We start from the raw sequence: 22,873 nt of genomic DNA, 5'->3' as shown, positions 1-22,873 counted from the left end.
TCATGAGTTGTGTTGTTGTTGCTTGTTTTTGTATACCTCCTAGGGAAATCGTTATCTTTTTTTTTACTTTATGGAATATATATGTTTTTTTATTTTATATATATATATATATATATATATATATATATATATATATATATATATATATATATATATATATATATATATATATATATATATATATATATGTGTGTGTGTGTGTGTGTGTGTGTGTGTGTGTGTGTGTGTGTGTGTGTGTGTGTGTGTGTGTGTGTATGTATGTCTTTTTAAACTCAAAATTCAATAAAAATCAACATGTGATTTTAGAAACACATGTTCCCTGTCAATACAATTGATTAAGGGCTTGTCCCTCAAACTTTGGTCCAATTAATCAAAATCATTTTTTGGATAACGAATTCTGATAGCATTTCACTTTAAATACAGCTTGATGCTGGTTTTCAGAAATTCCCCCATAAAGTAATAGAAACAAGATTAGATGGTTAAAAAAGGTCTTGGTTAAAAAAGGACCTTTTTTAACCATCTAATCTTGTTTCTATTACTTTATGGGGGAATTTCTGAAAACCAGCATCAAGCTGTATTTAAAGTGAAATGCTATCAGAATTCGTTATTGCATATAAACACATGGTTGTGAACACATTTTCAGTTTATTCTTATACCGAAGCAGTTCTTGTTTTTGCCCTTTCCAGTTTTTTCAAACCAAAAGTTTACAATGCCCTGTTTAAACTTTTGGTATGCTGCAAAACTTTAAAACAGTACTCTGGGGTTGTGTGCTTCCGCGGTATTGTTTGCGGTTTAAAAAAATGAAATGCATTAAACTTTTCGGAGCATGAACTGCTTCCTGACATGTTTTTCACATTATTTTATATAAAGACTGAACGTTTGTGGCTCTCAATGGAGACCAGATGCGCTTTTTACGCACTCCGTCTAACCCTGGCAGTCAGCGCGCTTTTTACGCACACGGGATATTTGACTCCTTGCTCTCGGCACGATGTCAAACGTCAGAAACCAAACATATTCTATAGGAAGGAAGAGAAAGAGACTGAATGTCATTCATGTCGGGCATTTGGGGGCGCCAGCACGAAGACTAACGACTAGCTCGTTAAGTTAACAGTTTCATTGGGGTTTTCTTTTCTTTCATTTTGCATTTCTTTCAAAGAAGGATTCACGCGGGACCCATCAGCCTCATTGGACTGCTTCAGCTGAGATGATGAGCTTGTCTTGCCTTTACGCGCTGTTCGTTTGGATTAGTTTAGTGTATCCTGCGCTTGGAACTGGGTTTGTCTATCGCTTCCCAGGCATCACAATCCAGCGGCAGCGCATCAAGTCGGAACACAGCAGCAGCACGGGACCACCCGGTACCGGGTCACGTAGGTGCGCACACATTCGAGGCAATGCCTCATGCCCTGCGGGCGATTTTCCCTCACTTTTGCCGTTTGTTTTACGCATGTTTTATTCCAACTATGTTTCCACTGTACGACTAACAAAGACTCTTCCAACCTGTATTCTAGGAACTGGTGTCAGCACACTGTTTTCAAGACAGTGACCTGCAAAGTGCACAATGGGACAGAAAGCTCAGTGCAGAGAGTGTTTCAGGGCTGCAGATGGCCCGGACCATGTGCCAAAGTTATCAGGTTGTTACTTCTTCATCCTTCAGTCAAATATGCACTCATCATTTTAGATCACGTGTGATGCTGAGAGCTCTCATTTTTTTAGTCCTTGCGTTAAAAGTCATGATGTGACATATTCATTTTCTTATGTTATAAATATACTATTACCACAGTAAAAGTAACTTCCCTTCAAAACAATGTTCCTTAAGTGGTTTGAAACAAGTAATAGCAATTCTTGTGATTTAAAAAAATCTCTTAACTTTTAAAACTTACTTTCAAAAAAGAATCAGCTTTTTTTTTGCCATTTTCCAGCAAATATTTTCAAGGATGTGTTACTAGTGTCCACAATTTCAAATTTTAATTTAAAATATTGTCGATTTTATATTAATAAATGAGTGCTATAACGTACATTTGTTTGATGTGGCCACACATCACCACGAAGTTTTGAAAACAGCAAGTTTGCTGTCTGTATGTGTGTTTCTCTTGTTGCTGACACACAGACACGTTCATCATGGACATTTAGTCAAACCTGAACGACACTGCACACCAATTGGCAGAAATGTTCCTAAGGGCTGCAATAATAATCCTTTTATCTGCTGATACAGACATTTTTCAAATATTGTTGTGCGTCCCATAACTCAACATTTTACAAACAAAAAGAAGGAGTGAGATAAACACAGCCCATTGTAGCTCATTAAGAGAACTGGTTTTCTGCTTAGATCTACTGTGAAAAAAGAAAAAAAGTTACTGAAGTAAAAGTCAGGCTGTGGTTAGTGCTTTCACCTCATAGCGATCGGGTACTGGTTCAAATCCCAGCTGGGTCCTTTATGTGAGGAGTTTGCATGTCCTCCTCATGCATGCAGGGGTTTTCTCTGGGATCTCCAGCTTCCTTCCACTGTCCAGAAACAAGCTTGATAGGTTGATTGATTGCTCTAAATTGTCCCTTGGGTGTGTGATTGACGGCCTGCAACAGGCTGGCGACCAGTCCAGGGTGTAGCTCGCCTTTGCCCAACAGTAGCCAGGTTGGGCTCTGGCAGTCCTAAGACCTAAAAGGGGATACAGCAGATTAAGAAAATGGATGGAGGGGTAGTAAAACTCTAAAGATCACCATTTTAACTGTAGAAATTCCGCCAGTTCGGCGTAATTCATAGCTCACAGAAAATTCCATTTGTGTCTGTATGGGAAGTGTTTTGTTAAAAGAACCATGGTAAGCAAAACCCAGGCTGTGCATTCAGAGTTTTAAATTACTATTTGCATAAAAAGAGTAAGAGTGTTAAAGGTATCAATAGTTTCACTCTGTTCATATCACCGTATGTAAATGAAAACACCTAAATTAGGTCCGCGAAATAACAACACTTTTGTTGTCATTCAGCTACAGAACTGTCATCAGGCCATCCTTCAAGATTGCGTACAAGCAAGTCTCTGCTGTGGAGTGGAGATGCTGCCCGGGATTTGTTGGAGAGGAGTGCCGTGAAGGTGAGGATCTCTATTTCACACAATGCATCCCGCTCAAAAAAAGGTTGGCCTGAAGGAAGTGTAGATAGACTTTCTAAAGACTAATTTTCTCAGGGGCTTCAATAAAAGGCCATGTGCTGTGCCCAGACACATCTGCGTCTTCTTAGCAGCACCACGCAGTGTTTCCCACATCAGCGCTCTTTTCATCTTCGGTGGCGTGTTTCTGCACAAGTTGTTAATCGCTGTACTGTATTGTGCAGCGGTTGGGTTTTTGATATGGCTTTAAAAGTTGTTGAATTAAGAGAGGAAAGCCTGTGCGGGATTACGTTTGGGGCCAGAGCCTGTATTGAAACAGGAGTTGAAAGAATCTGGTGTTTTCTTAGTTTTGCACCTTTCCTTTTGTGCTTGTGCCTTCAGTGATTTTTAGGATCCAGAAAGAAAATGTGACATTATTTTTGTGTGTCTTGTGCTGCTTCTGTGTGTTGAAAAGGGCAGACCCGCCCAAATGAGTCTTTTACATCATATTCTGCTCGCCTCCCTCTGTATCGTCATGGTAAGTACATTGAAGTGAACACCACAGACCGCAGACTTTAGTCCCAATAAAGACCAAAAAGGGTCAAGCCACAACGGTCAGCACCAACAAAAAGAGCAGGGGCTGTGAAAAGCACAGCGCCTTTTCACTTTTTTAAACATCACATAACCTTTTATAGATGGAATTAGTCTGCAGAGGCTGGAGTTATTACAAACCTTTCTTTTTATTACAGTTATTTTGTGTAGATATCAATCTGGGGCATTATTTTGAGCCATGAACTTAATCATCTGTTTAAAAGCTCTGGTTCGGTTAAATGTGTCGACAGAATAAAAGTTATCTGAAAAAGGGATTTTTGTTGACGAGACAGAGTTGCCACAGTTTTTTCCATTTTGTAGAAACATTCGTTACAGAGATGAGATCAACGTGATCGACCACAAAAACCTGTTTCTGGACAAATAGAAGGAACATGCATGGTGTTACAAAGCCTGTCGATGCCATTTTTTGTTCAGCTGTGGAAATGATTCTCCAAAAAGAGGTAACCACTGGTTTTCATTATGGTTCACTTGAGACCAAAGTGACTGAGAGGTGGGAAGAAGTAATCACCTGTTTATTGAATGTTTGTTGAAACGTGTTTGTACCTCCTAACAGTACAAAGCAGCACAGTAATCACCTCCATATGGAGAGCTAGAGGGCCAAGTTGGTCTCGGTGAGAAGACTTTTAGGACAGAGGATGATGTCAGTGATAGTCGGCTGAGAGCTGAAGCATAGAGGGTGAGCTGGGAGGGCTCACTGTGTCTGAAGGAAGCAGGAGAAATAGAATGAGAACATTTCTGGTCTGCAGGATGCTAGCATTGTAGACAAGCAGTGGAGCTGTGGGAAAGTGAGTATTTAGGAGCTGGGATCCAACTCCAGCTCCTAAATAAAAAAGAAAATGTAAGTTTACAGTGAAAAAACACTTCTGATACAGTTAAATAAAATGGACAACACATTTTAACATGAACACTAAAGTAGGTTAGCAGAAGCCATAAATAATCCAGAAAGGTTTTACCAAATTATTCATCAACTCATTAACTTTAATCTTCTGTAATTCTTCTGTGCAATTCATCTTGGCACATGTCCCACTTTTGATTTTGTTACACTTCTGCACATCAGGGCTGTGTTCTTTAAAAGTCATTGATCTGGAAGTCATGGTACCACCATTGATCCCCCAGTCCAAGGACAAAAAGAAGGCCCAAACCATGATGTTACCCCCACATTCATATTTCACAGACTGATGCGTAATACAGACAGGAGCAGACTACTTTTCTTCTTTTAAATCACTTCTTGTTAGTAGGAAGTTTGGAAATACTCATCTGTTAGCAATTTTTCCAACTAAAGTTGCAGATTATTATTTTTTGCATGAAGTACTCCGAACCCCACTGTTTTGAAAGGAGTTCCTGGTATATTCATCAATGCAGATAATGTGAAAGAGGACTTTTAGAAGTCACTCGGAGTTCTTATAAAGGATATCGAGCAATTATTTTATTTTATTTCTTTTTTTTACCCTTAAAAAAAACTAACTCTAATGAACACGATATGTTTCTGATATTGTCAAAAAAACCAAATTCTACTTGCAAAGATGTAGATCGATAAACACTCATGGTTAAGATTGGACTTTTAATGTTATGGCCATGCAATTAACAGGAAATGTAACCTTTTTTGTACATTTTATACACACTAAACTCAGTATATAAATAAAATGTAGTATTTTCCCCATGGTTTTAGATAGATTTGCATCTTGGACTTGTTTAATGATGTTTTAAATCCTACTGATGGTGAAATATCTTAAATTCTCAACTGTTTAGAAACGTTCTGCTGCTAGTGGCGAACATAGACAAGGCATGTTATCAATTTCCACATATAACTAGTGGTTAAGAAAGCACATAATCATATTTCCCAAAACGTCAAACAAATCCTCGCTGCATGGAAAGTTTTGGCTCAGAGCAGAATTATAAACATGTGTGTTTGTGCAGTTCTGTTGAGGTCTTCATGTCACTCCGGAACAATGAACATGCAGCAGAAAACTGCTGCATGGAGGCTCTGAGCCAGCTGTTTTTATCAGCAAGAGAGAGGACAGCCTTAAGGATGACATCATCTCTGGTTTTAGTTTGATGGCGTTCTGGCTCGACTTCAGAGGCCCCCCCAAAGCCCCCCAGAGATCTAGAAGAAGAGGACTTTTAAAGAAGGCCAGAGTCAAAGTTGAGTCTATGTAAGCTGAGGAGATGCGTGTTGCTCTTGTTTACCTAGGACCATCCTGTTTTAGTTTTCCAAAGCTCAAAATATGCTTAGTCTAACGCTTTTGTCTGGTAAATGGCCAAGTTGCCTTCATGATGGAGAATTCAGCCTCAAAAACGTTTGTGTGCAAAACGATTCATTTTTTAATGATTTATGCTTATATTTAAAACAGATGCTCCATAAAATGCTGTTTATGACCGAAACATGTTGTTCAGTTCATTTTTTTAAGAAAAATATTTCTTTGTCCTTTAAAAGTTTTATTGTAGTTTGTTCAAATTTGCTGATTTATCTGCTTTTCATTTAAACACCTAGTCCAATGAATAAAAATGGGATTTTTAGTGTTTTTCACATGTTCTTGTGACATTTTTCTGTTAATGAAAAATTACGATTCATTTAAAATTGCATTTGTGAGTATTTTCTTGTTCAAATCATTGTGAACCAGGAGCAGACACAAAAATGCAGTTTGAAAATGCTTGTAGGTGTGACTTAGAAGCTTCTACACCGGGTCACAAGCTTCCTGCTCCACTCCATTCTGATGCATCCACTTCCAAAATGAAAAAGTCATAACTAAAAGACCAGTGGGAAGCATTTTAAAATAGATCAAAGGATGATGAGAGTGGGACTTAAAAATGTCACTGGTGGTTGTATGAAATGGTTTTCTCTTTATAAATCTCTAAAACCTTTGAAATCGAGGCAAAACTTTGACATCAATGATCATTTTGGTCAGATTTCTTTGACACACTTCTAAGTTATAATGAAAATTTGATTATTTTGTATTTTCCTGGTTACTCAACCTGTAAATGTATTACATTGATTTTAGTCCCACAAATCTTTTAGTGTTCTTTAGATCTCACAACAGACTCAAACTCAGAAAGCATGTTGGTACTTTGAGTCATTTTTGTGTGTCCTGATGTAAATCGGGTGTTTTCTGAACAACTTGCTCTGACACCCTGACCTGTCTCCCATTTGACAGTCTGGATTACGCTGACTGTGCACACAGTGCATCTCCCCAACTCCACATGACTTCCTGAGGCACATTTGACAGAAATGTGTCAGTAACCCCCCCCCATGTTGACCCTTGTTGGGGTTGCACACAAGCTCTAACGACCATTTTAACAGCACAGAATTTTCTCTGTTAATCTAGACAGAATAAGAAGCGGGACCTCACCTTACAAGAACAGCTGCCTTAGGTCTTGCATTAAAATTGAGTTTTCAGTGTAACATTTCTTTTAAAAGAAGCATAAATGGAGTTTAAAGGTTAGACTGTAAGTGGTCCGCTTTTTTTATGAAGGTTTCTAGAAATCCTCTAAAGTAATCTTTTCTCCTGGCTGACTGAAAAGAAGGAGGGAGAAATCTATCAGATGGGTCACCTTAAACATGATCTGTGTTTTTTAAATGGATTCATGTTTTTCCTTTTTTTGTCCGCTGTGTTTTATAATCTATACTCTTTTCTGCTTGACTCCTATGTCCTTAAGATCTTCCTTTCTTCTCTTTAAGCTAAGCGATAAAACAGAGAAAAAATCCCACAGTGCTTCTCCAGACCTCAATCTGCAGTGTACTAATATGACCGATCTCTCTGCTACATCCCTGCTGGGGCTCAAAAGTGGGTCAGATGGTGTCCTTTGACCTGCCGGGAGCTATGGGATATTTCAGACGCTCTTGGTCTGATGTGCCTGTTGGATGAAGTTTTCCCGGTGCTCCGTCTGTGGTTTTTCGTTTTTCTCTCATCACCTTACTAGCCATTCTCTCTTTGAAATTCTTCCATTTAGTGGTCAGGCTGTCTTCTGTTCCTACAGGTTAAGTCTTTGTAAAGTCCATGCAAGGTTTCAGTGTGACATCTGCTGTTTCTATCAAATAAATAACACATAGTTGTGTAGGTTATAAAAATGTTGCCCTTTGTAAACTATGTATAGTCAGAGAAATTATAGTAGAGATTAAGAAAAAAAAAAAAATCCTACATCCTCTCTTGCTTTTCATGACACTCTATCAATGAAGTCATTGGTGAAGCCCTGCTGACAGGGGAGGTTAAGCATTCATGATAAAATTATTTTATATAAATAACAAACAAATCATGCTGGTATCCACTGAAACTCGTGCATTTATAAATGCCAGAACGTGAGATTTATTTATTATAAAGTTGACACAAGGCTCATGAGTGTCTGTGCGCTCTGACAATTATTTGATGAAAAGCCTGTTAGGGCTGCATATGTGTCCTAATGATGTGATTTAGATGTGAAAGGATTCCTAGAGCATGAAACAAATTCCATTTTGGTTCTCTAAACAAACCATAATGATTTTCCAATGTTTGTCTCATAATCCATAATTATAGGGACCCCTCATAAAACAGCAGTGAGTGGACAGCAGGTATCATCTCCGGCTGTCATCACGTCTCTACTCTCGTCGTTCTATCTGACATCTCACGGCTCCAACTCATTGCATGACAACGGCTGCATGTTTGTGTCAGCAGCATCATCTATCTCTATATGTGAGTGATGGGCGGATAACATACCAAAGGTTTGCAGAGTCAGCTGTTTTTTCAGGAGGGGGGTGGTCATAACCCAGCATGTTCAGCTGAGGAGGACCTGTTGAGGCAACCTGAGGCCAAACCAGACAAATGAGGTGTTAATTTTTGTAGAATCGCTGTGTTTCGTCATTATTAGAGCGGCTGAAAGGGTCTGTTTTTCATCAGAGAGCTTCAGATTAACACACATGTCTTGCTGGGGATTTAAAGTGTTTTTATTTTCAGTCACACATTTTTGCTCACAAAGTGTTCTGTTTATCACAGAAGCGTTCAGGCAGCTTCATCGTAGTAAACATTTCTTAATGATCATTGTGTTAAACGCCAGACATCTTGAATTTCGAGAAACCTTCTTTAAACCTCCGTCACTGGCAGTTGTGGTCAGAGTGGGTGTGTGATCTTACGAGTGAGATTTTGTGGCTTGACAAGTGTGCATCTGTGTGTGTTTCTCTTTTTCTTTTTTTTTCTTTTTTTTGCCAGCTGTCCTTCATGCCAGCAATTGCTCACCATTTGCTGGCTAAGGCAGACACACAACAGGATCCTGGGACAGGGCCAGCCCTTAAAGCCTGTCTGGGGTTTGTACACGCACACAAACACAACACCCACACATATACTGGGTGGATGCTTGTCTATTTATCCTTCTGAGGTTAAGGCCACTCTTCAGCCCCAAAAAGATGTTTCAATACATCACCCTTTCATACCCGCCGCTCATTCAGACACAGGCGGAGCAAAGATTTAGCGCTGTGGTTTACTTTGTGCCTGAACTTGTTTCTGGGCAAAATCGAGAAAAAATGAGTAACGTCTGTGATCGCTGTCCAGGTTTAATATAGGAAATGTATTTGGCTCAGCAGATTGTGACTGCACTCTGATGCACAGCTTGCCAAAATACTCTGTGCTGTCTTGTCCTGCAGATCATAAAATACAGGCCGGGGGTTATTACTCAGGCTGGGTTGTTTTTGATGCTTCCTGCGATGGAATATAGTTGCAGTTTTAATTCATCTGACGTCTAAATAAAGGCTTATCCAGCAAAAGTGCTTTTCCATGATCCAAGTGGGCCCCTGATTTTTCTCAGTTTTCTTTAACAGACTTGGCCTTTAAATAAGCAATTAATATCAGACATTTCTTGTGAAAAATCAAGTGATATCACTGCGATAACTTATCTTGCAAAAGTACTACGTTAAAACTACGAAGCGTATTGTTGCATCTGTGAATAATTTTCATAGAATCTACAGAAGTATCAGTCAAAATGTGAATTTTTTTGGGGGAGGAAAGAGCAAAAACACACAAGTGGAGCAGAAAACTTTCTATTTTTTTACTGTTTATTTGGTTTCCCACTAAAGACAACATCAGTTTGAATCTTTCCCATGAGCTGTGTGCGATCCAAAGAAAACAACCCCGTCTGATGTTGCTAGAGTGTAATTATGGATCCAAACAGACTTTTATGCTGTGGTACGAACTGAAACATCACTGAACGTTTGGTTTTCTAACCCAACATAATTAAATTCCAACAGTAGAAAATGAAAACCTGCCACTCATTAAAAAACAAAAGAAAGAAGAAAGCAGTGTTGTTCTGTACGGGTTCACATTTGTGTGGTGTTTTCTTAGAGTGTTTTCTGATTTAACAAGATGTAATTGGTTTATTTCTGGCCTACAGGACTGTTGGTGAGGGCTGCCATATAAAGAGATGTCATTTGAGAGTTTAACTAAGTGTGAGATAGAAAGTTAAAATGAAAATGTGCAAAAATAAAGCAAACTTTGGTTTGGTAGCTATAAATGCAGCAGCAATATAAAGGCCAGTCTGACAAAATATGTAATATTTGTAATAAATGTGTTTTTTGTATGGATAAAGTAAAAAAGGTTGTTTTTTTGGGATAAAATTTCAAGCTTTTTTTTTTTTTTAAATTTTCAGAATATAATTTACTGATAATCTGACAAACAGGTTTTAAGAGAGGATTTCTGGTCTAGTATAGAGTGCACACTTGTTTCAGTTCCTGCAAAGGAAACACAAATGTGTGTACAGTACTTCATGGGACTCCAACAGCTGGTAAGATGTTTAGCTCAAAGCCACAAATGTGAGCCTAATAGCTCTTAGAGGAACAGTTAAAAGGCAGCATATTTCAGATGCATCGTCTGGTTTGGAAAGCATGAATGAGCATTTTAAAATCCAGACCAATTTAGGACCAAAGACTCTTCTAGGCAAAACAGTAATGTGAAAGTTACCATCACACTACTTTACAGATTACTTGTACCTCTTACTAACCACTTCATGTCTGACTTAATTTCCAATTATATAAATATATATACTTCAATGTTTTTTTTCCATTAAAAGTGATGTTAAATTAAGTGGAGTCCTGGATTTAATAGAGGTTAATGAATAATCCTTTAAATTACAAAACGACCATCTCGGATCGTAACGTGTTATGATAACCCAACTCAAAAAAAAAATGATTAGATTAATCTATTTTCAATACCTATTTATCCTCAGCAGTGTTATAGGGATTGCTGGAACAAAAGGCCAGAAGTAGTACATAACATTTAAAAAAATCAACATTTGTAATAATAATATTAATCTGTAATAATAAAGTGGGGTAAAGATGACAGCCCGGACCACAACTAATTCAAATCCAGTTAACATTTAGTAAAAATGTAAAGTGGTTTTCTGGTATTTTATCAGTATTCCTCTGTTAAACTTAAATCAGACAAAGGCTTATTCACTTAAGACCTGGTGTGACACGTGTGCACATTTTAGGTTAACATTACCACGGTTGGTAATTCTTCTTACTGGGGCCGTGTGAATGCATGTGTAGATGGGTAGTTTAAATATTAGCTCAGGTCTGAAGAGGTTCATTAAGGTCTAAGGCCATAACAAGATATTTTTATTTTATTTTTAACGATACCTGGTCACTTTTTATGTTTTAACCAGAAGAATAATTGTATAGTGTGAGAATGCTAATGATGGATGGACACCCAGAAATAGTTTGGTTACGGGTAAGTATGATGAGTTATATTTAATGTAAAGGTGATGTGTAAAAACTGAATAAAAAGCAACAGCGATCTCTTTCTAGTAGAGATACTGGAAATTGCAAGACAAATTATGACACTAGAGGTTATGGAGAATATACATAGATAAGCTAGTACAGAAGAGACTTGTCTTAATGACTATACATTCGATTTGTGAACAGGACAGTGGCAGATGGAGGGTGACGGGGGAATAGAAGGCAAATATATTGTAGGCAAACATGAATTTAGTCACAGATAAAGGTAATGAGTTCATGTTTCTAACTTCCTGTCTTTTCTGAAGGTAGCAGTGAAAGAAGGGAAGTCAGATCCGGTGAAGGAGAGTTTGAGGAAGTCTGCCTACAGTAGGTTTCCGAGGAAGATCCGGACAGAATCCACTAAAGAGAAGATCATTTTTAGGGCAAGGACTAGCCTGAAAGGATGCAGAGTTAAAAATGTGGATCCAAGACTGAATCTTAGTTGGGGACAGAAACTCCAACACCTGACATTTGCACACTCCTGTAGGCATTGAGAGAACAGAGTAGCACCTGATGTGCCCTTCGTCAATCATGATGGATCAGCTGAACAGGAGCTTGAGCTGACAGCATTGAGAGATAATGCTCCTGCGAGGGAAATACAGGTGGGATGAACCCATTCTTCACCTTGAAAGGAGAGAAGTAGCAGAGGTGGAGAGCGTGTTATGGGTACATATGGGTATATAAAAGTACTGTAGACGCTATGAGAGGAAATGGAAAACTATTTCTGACAGTAATTTCATGAAAACCATGATGATCAAGTGAGGTTCTCAAGCATTGATCGTTTCTTCTTACAAAAAAGTGCCCTGCTCCTGGAGGTGGCATGGAGAGACAGATGTTTAGTACTATTTCTTCAAAATAAAAGCGTGTTACACTTCACTTTGTCTACATCAACAATACAAAAGCTATTTTCTGTATGAAACCACAGGGCTTACAAAAACATATTTATAAATATTGCAAAATGCAAATTAAAACACTTGGATTTATAAGCCTAACAGGAAATGTGGCTCAGTAATTAAAATCTAACTTTAAAAAGTTCACAGAAGAAAGAATTTGTTGCATTTCTGATTAATGCCTAGCTGATTAAAACAGATTTTTGAGGTTTGATGTTTATTACATCAAGCCTTACTGAACAGAAGCATCACTCACAATCAAATATTTATCACTAACGCTACTACAGAAACGGACAAAGGTAAAATACTGCCGTGCAAAATTACTTTTGTAATGCGTTACTCCCAACTCTTGTTAAAATCTAAATGCTTCATCACAGAGATTTAAGAGAGTCAGATGGTGGATGACGAACTACTGCAGATGAATGGATTTCAAACCTCCATCAGCTCTTACATGGTGGAGCTACGGCTTCTCTTAAATCCTGTTGATTTATGAATCTTTCACATCTTTGTAGAGACTAAAGAAACCTCTCAGGCGCAGCAATGCCTCATGTTGGGTGGGTGGGGGGAGTCTTTTCCCATCAGAGCAGCTCTCAGTATTTTGTTTGATTTGTTTCAGATTAATTTTTACTGTAATTTCAGGGTGAGATTGAAAGTGGTGGAAAAGGAGCATCAGTGAGGGAAAAATCCTGATTCTCTGGACTATTTCAGTGAAGCAGAAACCTTGTCCGCTGACGATAGCATCCTCATTAACCGCGGTCTGAGACGGTGGTTTAGGCAGACCGGGACTGTTTGAGTCATTTTTTGTTGATGCTTTGGTTATTTATAAGCAGCAGTTGTTTCTCATTCTGGGTGTCCCTGCTATGACCGCAGTGTGGGTGGGTCCCATTTGTGGGACAGGCAGCTGACATTCCACCCTTCCTCTGAGCCTTAGACCAGAGGAAAATTCAGATTTAGAACAAATATTTTCTTCAATGATTTCGGGGTATTCTGTGTTTTGGATCGGATATTGTGCAAAATGATCCAAAATTGTTGCATAGCCAAAAAAAGTCAAGGTATTTGTGGTTTAGCTGTGGTTGAAAGCGTGTAATTTCTGGGACAAAAATGACCAAGAAGTCCTAAACAGTATAAATGCACCATAGGAAAGGTTTGTGGTAAACAAGAATGTTTTAAAGGATATGCACACAAGTATCTTGCTCTTTCTAATTTGAAAAGAAAAACCAAACAACTTCTCAAAGAGGGAGCCTGACATTGTTTCATTTTTCCAAAATACTCCAAAAATGTCTTAATCAAAAAATCTCTTTCTGTTACCTAATTCCTTTGATTTTCTTGGCACTTACTACAGCAGCATTTCTTTCCTCATTAAAAAAAAAAGATTTTACAGAAGCTGAAATGCTGTTGTTTCAACAGATCATCTAATCTTGCTCTGATTTCTACGTTCTTTTGACAAAGTGGAGATTTTAAACTTCTTCAACCAAGTATAACTTTTGACTTCACATTTTCTTCACTAGAAAACACAGACACAAAACTGCCAAACATTAAAAAGTTAATCAAACCTATTTTTCAGTTAATGGCAAAGACTCATAAGCACAAAAGAGATTGATTTTTGTGTTTTTATAGCAAACACAATGAATACATCATAGTTTTGCCCCATATTTCTTGTACATCGTAAATGCAACCACCTCATTTGCTCATTTTGTGACTCGTAGAAATGTAAACTGTGGTTTGGCTCTTTGACCTCCTCTGCTGCTGATTTGGTGGAATATCAGGCTGGGTCACTCCATTCTGTATCCATACTAACTAGACAGAACAGCAGACCCAGTGTAGCAGACATGCTTTTTTAGAAAAACAACAGAATATTAAATATCATCGAGAAAGGGGATCCATTTTATATTTTTAGGGGGTAAAAACAGTAAATCATAGGTAATGATATAACAGAGAACTGTTTTTTTCTAACACACCTATTCTTTTTTTTTAAATATTGGGATTGTTTTTCATTCACTAGAATAGAATAGAATAGAATAGCTTTATTGTCATTGTGCATAGTACAATAGTACTATGAGAAATGAAGAGACAATTTCTACATGCTAAAGCTAATGGATAGAGAACGTTTTCATCATCCATCACTGCAAATAAGATAGACAAAAACAAAAAAACACTGTGAAACTTGGACTCACATAAGAAGTATAATTTTACTTTCTAGTTTGTAAATTATCCAAAAAAGGAAAACTTATCATCTGTCTTGACAAGAGACTAGAAGTAAAAGAGACAGGGCAGATGAGTAAGTGAGGGAACAGCACAAACATGATCGTTTGGTCTGTCTCAAAGTATTAACAACCTGTCCTTTCTCCCTCGTCTTCTCTTAGAGTGTATGAACTGCACTACTTTCAGTGACATCAATGGGAGGATTAACAACATCGAATTAAAGGTAGGGGCTTTACATGCTGTGACAAGAGGATTGTAAAGACACTTTGTGTCTGAAATGTTCTGCTCTGGATCCAGGTGAAACTCCTGGAAGAGGAACGTTCTTCTCTTCCAGCACTTCGCCGATTACCATATGGCTCAGTGGAAAATGAAGTGGACCCTCCTCGACCCACTTCTGTTGGACCACCTCCATACCTGCCTGCAGGTCTTACACACACCAGAAAAGATGTTTTCTCACATACTTTGGTATTGTTTTTTACCACATTTCAGCGAAATAAACTATGTCCATCTTTTGGCCATTATTTCTTTGTAGCCAGCTCAGGCTGGGTAAGTTTTAGTTGCAAACAATTATTTTAAATTGAAAAGAATGACAGAAGATTTTTTTGACACTGTAAAAGTTCTAAATTGCAAGATTAGCATTAAAAGCAAAGAAGTTACTTTTTTATTGGATGGAAAACATTTCTATTTGGATGTGTGTGAAGCTTTAAACTAATTAATCCAATCTATTAAATTTGGTCTAATTAGATCATTTAAAGCCAAATTAAACTCCATTAAGTTTATTTATAGAAAACAAACCACAACACAAGATCTTCAAGTATCCAAGAAAAGGCTTAGATTTTTCATTTTCTAATTCATTCCAGTTCAATCCAGGAGGATCCAAATATCTACATTTAATGATAATCTACAAACATGCTCCAAAGAGAGAGAACTTAATATAACCCCCATACTGGACATGCACTTTGGCCGACTGTGAAGAGGAAAAACAAATCTGGAGGAAAATTGTATTGATCTTGTTTGTGTCACTAAAAAAACCAATAATGAGATATGCTGACAGCTGTGACAAGACATACATATGTGGGAAAAAAGAAAGAAAAGTCAAAATATGTATGTGGAGGACGAATACTCAGTGGCTCCCAGAATAATCCCACCATTTTAGATCCACAGAAGCACAGCTAAAGTATGTATCACGTTCATTAGGTCACACAGAACTACTGGTTTTATCAAAAAGGAAAGTTCATCCCAAAGGTGGGGATGGTGTCAGTCTCCCAACACGTTTAACTGGAGGGTAGAACATGTGTTCAGGGTTGCATGCTTACTCTTCAGCAAAGCCAAACAGCCACAAAGAGAAAATCATCAGGAGCTAATTTGTTTTTCATGCTGCAGTTGCTGGCAGAGGGCCTCCAGGGCCCGTTGGACCTCCAGGGCGTGCAGGTTCCACAGGATCTCCAGGTCTTCCTGGAAAGGCAGGCCTTCCAGGACCTATGGGTAAATCCTGTCATCATCTTACACATGCTAACTAAGGTTTAAAATAGTAAACTCCTTTTTTTTGTTGTCATTTGTAGGGCCCAAGGGGGACAGAGGTTTGCCAGGAGAAATTGGTCTTCCTGGCCCTCCTGGTCCACCAGGCCCTCCAGGGTCTGCTTCTTCTCCTGTCCAAATCCGAGGAGACGTTTTTCATGTGGAACCTTCTCAAGGTTGACCATTCCATTCAACCTCTCAGTAAAACTGAATAGCAGAGCTAAAATATCTTAGGTTACAACTGGTCTGTTCTTTAAATGCACAGACTTGGTGTCAGCAGTGTAAGTCTGTCTTAGAAATGATCCCAAAATCCGTGATCCTTATTGTATGAGCTCATTTTGACAGGCAGGACATGAATCTGCCTTAACTGGTTTCTGTGGATTAAGAGGTAGACAGGTGGAGGAGCAGAGACTGAAACACTGCAGCTTACATTTTTAATCAAGAGGGAATTGTTGCTTTTCCCTACAGCACAGCTGGCACACATTTACTGTAATGGTTTCCATGTGTTTTGTTCCTACTTAGCCACCGTATTCTGCAACCTCAGTTTGTACCAACGATGGAGATGAAGCGGTACTTACAAAAAGACTGATGTGTCAACACATTTTTTCATTTGATTGTGTTTTAGTTGTGCTTTTCTCTTTTACTTTGAAGGAACTCGTGCCGCGGTTTGGAGGAGCTTGTTAACAGTTTTTTTTTTTGCCGCACGTCCTCCAAATATTCTTGTCTTTTGAAGTTTGGAAGATAAAAGGAGAAGGATATATAGAATGTGAGGCTCTTCAGTGCTTATGTTTCTCCACAGGGAGGCAGTAGGAGTCTGTGTTAAACTCCTCGCCTCACAGGCCTGGATGCATTTGTCTTTTTGGGACTGTGTCTGTGGGTCTGCAGCTATGTAGGTTTGAGTCTGTGGGACCTTGTAAGCAGAGTGGGGCCAACTGGCTTTAAATCAGGCCTAATTTGTTAGCTGTCAGCACAACAGTCTGTGTTTTGGGGAAACTAGCCACGGCCCCAAGCCAAGAGCAGGGCTGGCTTTGAATGAGGGAGGAGATAGGCTGCCACTCATGTGGAGTTTCTTGGGGAAGCAGCCAGGCTCGAGGAGCTGTAGCATTAGAAAAATTAGTTCCAGAGGGAAGCCTGCTCCTTCAAGACCCGTTCTGTGGACTGCAGCCATAATGTAATAGTGCTGTCTCCACATGGGAGAAGGCTGACGCTGAGCATATGTTCAAGTGATGAGGGAAGTGTGAGGTGTTCTCAAACTACATTTTTATTTACATGTATATTAACAACTGTCCTTCAAGCTATTAAACAATCCATCCTATCCACTTAGTGGATGTTTTCAGTGAAGTCTGAGGATGTTTAAGCATTTCCTGCTCTGTGAAAATAGATCTGCTTTAGATCTACCAGCTGCTCCCGACCTTTAAGGCACTGTATTAAATCCAGCTGTTGACCACGATGGAAAGATACCTTTTTATTTCCCCAAAAGCTTATAAAATTCCTTGCAGCACATGTTCTTATCAGCTACCTCAGCAAAGCATAATGCGGTTTTGCAAACCTTACTAATGTTTTCTGTATGCTAAGGAAATACTTTGAAAAAACGGATTAACAAAACTCAGGACTGTAGAAAGAAACAAAAGAAGTTTAGCTTTTTATTCACAGATGGTCTAAAAGTTTCTGAGTTTCATGGAAAGTTGTCATAAACAGTAAGCTGGTAAATAAATAGCTTGTACTTATATAGCACAAGTTTATTGCAGCCACAACTTTCATTCGCCCCTTGAACACACATTCACTCACACGGTGCCAACCTGTGACCACGAAGAACAAGGTGGAAACAGAACCTGCAACCTGTCAATTGGCGGTCGACCTCTGCATAGCAACAAACAATATGTTTTTATGTAAAATAATGTTGTCTTCACCCATTTTTTGCCATCATCATTGTGCTTTCAACCAAATTTCAGATAATACAGAGAGTAAAGATTCTTGTACCAGAGAATAACATTGATGACTTGCATTTACTCACTGCACTTGGGTGACACTACATCAAATTTGATTTTTGCTTCATATAAAAATTTTGCAGTTGTTTAAATGCACAAATAACACAAGTTAGATCAAACTTTTTTTTCGAGCATTTTGTCTGTTTTAGAACTTTGAGCTGCAAAAACAGTGGAGTCAAGACTTTTTTGGGGTCTTTTTTCTTTTTTTTTTAACAAATTTCTATGATAATTGTTTCAGTAGCATTCCCAGAGTTGATTAATTGGAGCATTTAAAAAAATAACAATTTGACACAATTTACATCAGGAAATGAATTATAACTTTGTGTGCTGTTGGATCATTTGACTCGTGAAGAACATTTTTGTCTTTTTAACAAAGTAGACAGTGAAAATATTTGCTTAGCTGCATATCCGGATTAGATGCAAATCTTGATGTTTTTTTGTTTTTTTTTTTAAGAAGAGAACCCCATCCGTTCAGCCATCCCTCCTCCTCGGATCACAGTTGGTCCTCCTGGTCCAGCAGGTCCTGTTGGTCCCTCAGGTATCATATATAACAGTGCTAATGAAGCATGCTTGATGAGGTTTGACCTCCTCTTTGGTGCGTTATTACAGTCTGCGTTATTTACATTCACCAATCAAAAAAGAAAAACATGCCATTGTAATTTTTGTGATGTATATGAACCTGCAGCAAATAAAAGGAATTGCTGCATTCCTTGTAAAAGACAAAAAAATGCAAAGTGTGGAGTATTTGTCAGTTTTTTTTAATTAAGCAAAAACTCTGCTTTTTGAAAAGTATTTTACTAAAACACTGATTATATGCTATTTGGGGGTTCATAGGTAGTTTGCAAACCCTGATAAATCCCTCTCAAAGCTGTTTGCTTTCCTTTTTTTTGTGCAGATTTAACAGAAAAAAACGTACCTTTCTTCCTTTTTGGTGGTTGTTTTTTTGAATGGAAACAGGCTCCCCGGGAACACAAGGCCCTGCTGGAGCCCCAGGACTCCCTGGACAAGATGTGAGTCTCCACAGCATTGCATCATATGTAACGTATGACTTCCACCTCCGACACATGTCCCTGTTCTGTCTGACACCAGGGCAAGGAAGGGCTTCCAGGCAGGCCTGGCAGTCCAGGGCCTAAAGGAGATCCAGGGGAAGCGGTACGTTCATAATTGGATTACCAGGTTGACTGAGCATAGTTAGGTCTTATGAACTATCAAAATGCTTTTAGTTATGTTTAAATAAATGGCCCTAGCTGTCGTGAAATTTTAAACACATTAAATGGGAACAAGCTTTTTCTTCAAAGAGTCTGTCCAAACCATGACTAATCCTCTCGCCTCTTCCTCATCCAAGGCCAGGGCTCACTAATCAGAGCAGCCATGTCAGGTCCCCTCTGCAGTCAGCTCTCTAGAGGGCCTCTGTCTTTTAACCTGATCCCTTCTCTCCACTAGCATGATTTAAGATTGGAGATTTGGTGCAAAGGGAATAGAGAACGTGACCCATTAGGGCATGTGTGTGAGTGAGCAGGAAGACACGTTTATTCCTCTCTGATATTTTTTAACCAGGGGCCCCCAGGTGCAACAGGGGAGCAAGGCCTACCAGTAAGTACATTTCAGGTTATTATGTCGCCTAAAACGCTCCTACTTGACGCAGACATGACTGTTTCTGCTTCCAGGGAGCGTCAGGACCAAAAGGAGAGCCGGGAGTGAGCCTGAATGATGTAAGATTGGTGTCTTTTCTTTCTCGAGTTCATTCCAGAGTTCTTTCTATAAACATGCCGGTGCTGTTCAGGGAGAGGCCATTCAACAGCTCAGGGAGGCGCTGAAGATCCTGGCGGAGAGGGTGCTGATCCTGGAGCATATAATAGGGATTCATGGTAAGGAGAAAGTGAGGGGGAAACAAAAATGCTTTTGTTGAGACACCTGAACCTTTAACGTCTATCAGGAGGTTATTTTTGTTTATTAAGAAACACTGAAAAATAGGTGCCAATTGTGTTATCCCAGCCAGAACATGTTAGGACGTTTCTAAAGTATCTGTGGGATTTGCTGTATTTGGCCCCTTCAGAGTCCTTCCAGAGTACTTTTAGTAAATGTTTATTTTTTATGTAATTTCTTTAAGAAATTGCAATTGAAAGTGAAAAAAATCCCATTGCGATTTTTTTAAAGAAGTGTTATTAACTGTGTTTGTGCCTGTTTTCCTTGTGCAGAGAACTCTGAGGGCTCTGGGTTTGGCAGCCTTTCAGACCCGCTGTCTTTCTCTGGCCTGAAGACCAAGCGGCGTCAAACTGTTCAAATCCTTTCCCACTCTCCTGATCTAAAGGATCGACAAGGACAGGTTCCCCTTTAAAATTATGCTTTGAACCCACATTTCTGTGTGGAATTGTGAGGGAAGTGGCAAATCTTTTTTAATGAATGGTGCTTTTGGGGCTTCAGATTGAGTCACTTGCAGTGACTTGAGACATGACTGTAGAGTCTTCCTCAGCAGACTTGACTTGATGTTCCGGACTTGTGAGCAGTGTTAAATTGTTTTTGTCTTCTATAACTTAAGTAGAGTTACAACCTTTGGCTTTTTTTTTACATCGGTGTTTGTTGCCCACTTGAAATGAATATAAGTAATTGAATATTTGCTGCTCTCCACTTGTTTGTACGTAAAGTATGACCATGGATTGATCATTTCAGCTACAAACTTAACCTGCAAAAACATCTTCTGAGCCTCTCTGGATATTTTTTCCTTCATATTTCTTATCGTACCTTAGATTTTTTTACCTATTTTTCTATATTTTACATTTTTTCTCCTACATGATCTGTTGTTATAATGTTCTTAGAGAGATGTTAAAAACTTATTGCAAATGCAAAAGGATTTATCTAGTCTTTCTCAACTCCTCTTTCTTCTACAACTAAATTATCGCAACACAAAAACTACAACATATTTCTAAAATTAATATGCATTAAATTTGGTCCAATAAAGTTCTGATTTTTTTTTTTTTTTTTGGTAATGTTGCCAAACCCCAAATGTATGATTTAGTGTGGAAAACATTCTTGCAGTGACCTTAACTTTTGTCAGATAAGAGTTTATTCTCTCTTTGCTGTTGTGAGAGACTTCCATGAATATCTGCTTAAAATCAAACTAAATTAAAGGAACACTTACTGTAAAACACACATCTGGAACACAAAGGAGGAAGATCCTGACAGAGCAGCGATTTCTATTTGGCCCGAACACCCTAAGATGCCGACGGGGAGCTAAATTTGACAGGATTACGTTGACTTCTTCATAAACTCCCTGAGATTTCTGTTAACACTGATATGATTACTGTATAACAGGTCTCTGAGAGACACTGTTGTTTTCTGAATAAATCTTCTGCCGTGTCTTGTGCCGTCTCTCTTTTACAAGCTGCAGATGTAAAAGACATTTGGAAAAACACAAAGTAAAACCTTTTTTTCTTGCCAAGAGGTACACAGAAGATCAATGGCGCTGTTGAGTCTGTGCTACGAAGAAGGTAAATGACTTGTGTCAACAGAGTTATGACACCCATCGTCTAAACACAAAAAACTTCATTAAAAGGGAAAAAAATGTAGCCAAAACAAAAATCATCAAGTAGGGGATCTTTTGTTCCGTCAGATATGACGTGTCTCAATAAGTTATAAAAGAACAGAAAGGTTTCCATTAAATGCATAGACGGTTTAACATGTACAGGTAGCTTTTATACAACGCTGAAAAAGTAATGATGCATAGTTTATAATCTGTGTTTTCCCCTGACAGGTTAGCAGATCAGTGCAGGCAGTGTCTTAAAGTTGCTGAGCTGTTCATTAATGTGTTGTCAGAAGGTTAATAAACACTAGAGTTTTCTCTCTGAGACCGTCATTGCTGTACTCTAGCTTTACATTTTGAATTAAGGCACCAAAACTAGTTTGAGGAGGGAGAATTCCTGGATTACTTTTAATCCCAGCCCCAGACACATTTTTCAAAACAAGTAGCTGTCTTCTTTCTGAAGTAAATATTTTATTTTTTTCGTTTTAGAAGGTAATACCCATCCACTGGCCATTTCAAACATTGTCAGGTATCTACTAAAGTTTTCTGCATTCACGCATTGTGAGACAGTACAATAAAAAATCGGGAAAAAAAATAAGAATTAAGGACTTAAAACTGGTTAATATTTATTGTTTTTGTAAGTGACCATGGTATAAGCGGTTTAACGGCCTTCGAAGTGTGCATTATCACCTTTTAATGCACTTCGCGGAAGCAACCGTCCGACGCGAAGTCAGGCTTCCACGCCGTGCGTTAAAAAGTGATAATGCATACTTCGTTGGCCATTAACCCTTACTTAGAAAATGTGTCATTACAGATGACACATTTTCACAGACTGAACTGATATTTCTTTGAAAGTTGAGGCAGACAACTGCTTTCCTTCACCTTCTCACATTCTGGCAGTGATTACAAACCACACATTTAAATTGTTACAGTTTCTTCTTCCTAGTGGAAGCTTGTAAAATCACTTGTAAACACCTATTTCCTCTTTTCTTTGGCCCTCTAAGGCTGTCAGAAAGGGACCACAGATGCTGCTCTATCTACAAATACAGAGCTGGCTTTTGCCATACGGCTAGCTCATCAGAATCAGAAGATAAGTATGGTTATGTATCACTGTCATACAACCAGGACTCTTTATGCATCCTTTTTTGTCTCGCGTTCTTCTCATGCACCCTCTCCCCTCCTCCTCTGCTGTCTCTTTCGCTCTTGTTTTTCCTGTCTGCTGAACAGAGACGTGTTGATATGAGGCCCGCTTTCACAGCCTCAAGGGAGCAAATCTCTGGTGCTTTTGATCAGCTGCAAGATCAGACATGTCCACCGCTCCCCCTTGTGTGCAC

General features: G+C 38.7%; 1 protein-coding gene across 2 annotated transcripts; it reads left to right on the top strand.

The window, feature by feature from the left end:
* Window positions 1–960: 960 nt before the first annotated feature.
* LOC101159689 (collagen alpha-1(XXVI) chain) lies at window positions 961–21,378 on the top strand. Of its 2 annotated transcripts, none has more exons than XM_011482515.3 (14): window positions 961–1,371; window positions 1,509–1,631; window positions 2,980–3,083; window positions 14,675–14,736; window positions 14,811–14,937; window positions 15,897–15,998; window positions 16,076–16,207; window positions 18,477–18,557; window positions 18,977–19,029; window positions 19,109–19,171; window positions 19,577–19,612; window positions 19,687–19,731; window positions 19,803–19,887; window positions 20,218–21,378. In XM_011482515.3, exons 1-14 carry the CDS (start codon window positions 1,205–1,207, stop codon window positions 20,355–20,357), a joined length of 1,320 nt encoding a protein of 439 aa, XP_011480817.1. In that variant the 5' UTR covers window positions 961–1,204; the 3' UTR covers window positions 20,358–21,378. The 2 variants fall into 2 exon arrangements, with proteins under 2 accessions (XP_011480817.1, XP_011480815.1); XM_011482513.3 differs by having other exon boundaries at window positions 964–1,371; window positions 18,474–18,557.
* The last annotated feature ends 1,495 nt before the right edge of the window (window positions 21,379–22,873 follow it).

The sequence above is a fragment of the Oryzias latipes genome, chromosome 13 (assembly GCF_002234675.1).
Source record: "Oryzias latipes chromosome 13, ASM223467v1".
Lineage (NCBI taxonomy): Eukaryota > Metazoa > Chordata > Actinopteri > Beloniformes > Adrianichthyidae > Oryzias > Oryzias latipes.
The sequence above is the reverse complement of the archived record's forward strand: the minus strand, read 5'-3'. Positions and strand labels throughout refer to the sequence as shown.

Excerpts from the sequence above, each read along its gene's own strand:
- LOC101159689 (XM_011482513.3), top strand. The coding sequence starts at position 1,205 with ATGATGAGCTTGTCTTGCCTTTACGCGCTGTTCGTTTGGATTAGTTTA. Across the intron at positions 16,208-18,473 it reads TCATGTGGAACCTTCTCAAG|AAGAGAACCCCATCCGTTCA; the intron begins GTTGACCATTCC and ends TTTTTTTTTAAG. Across the intron at positions 19,172-19,576 it reads AAGGAGATCCAGGGGAAGCG|GGGCCCCCAGGTGCAACAGG; the intron begins GTACGTTCATAA and ends TTTTTTAACCAG.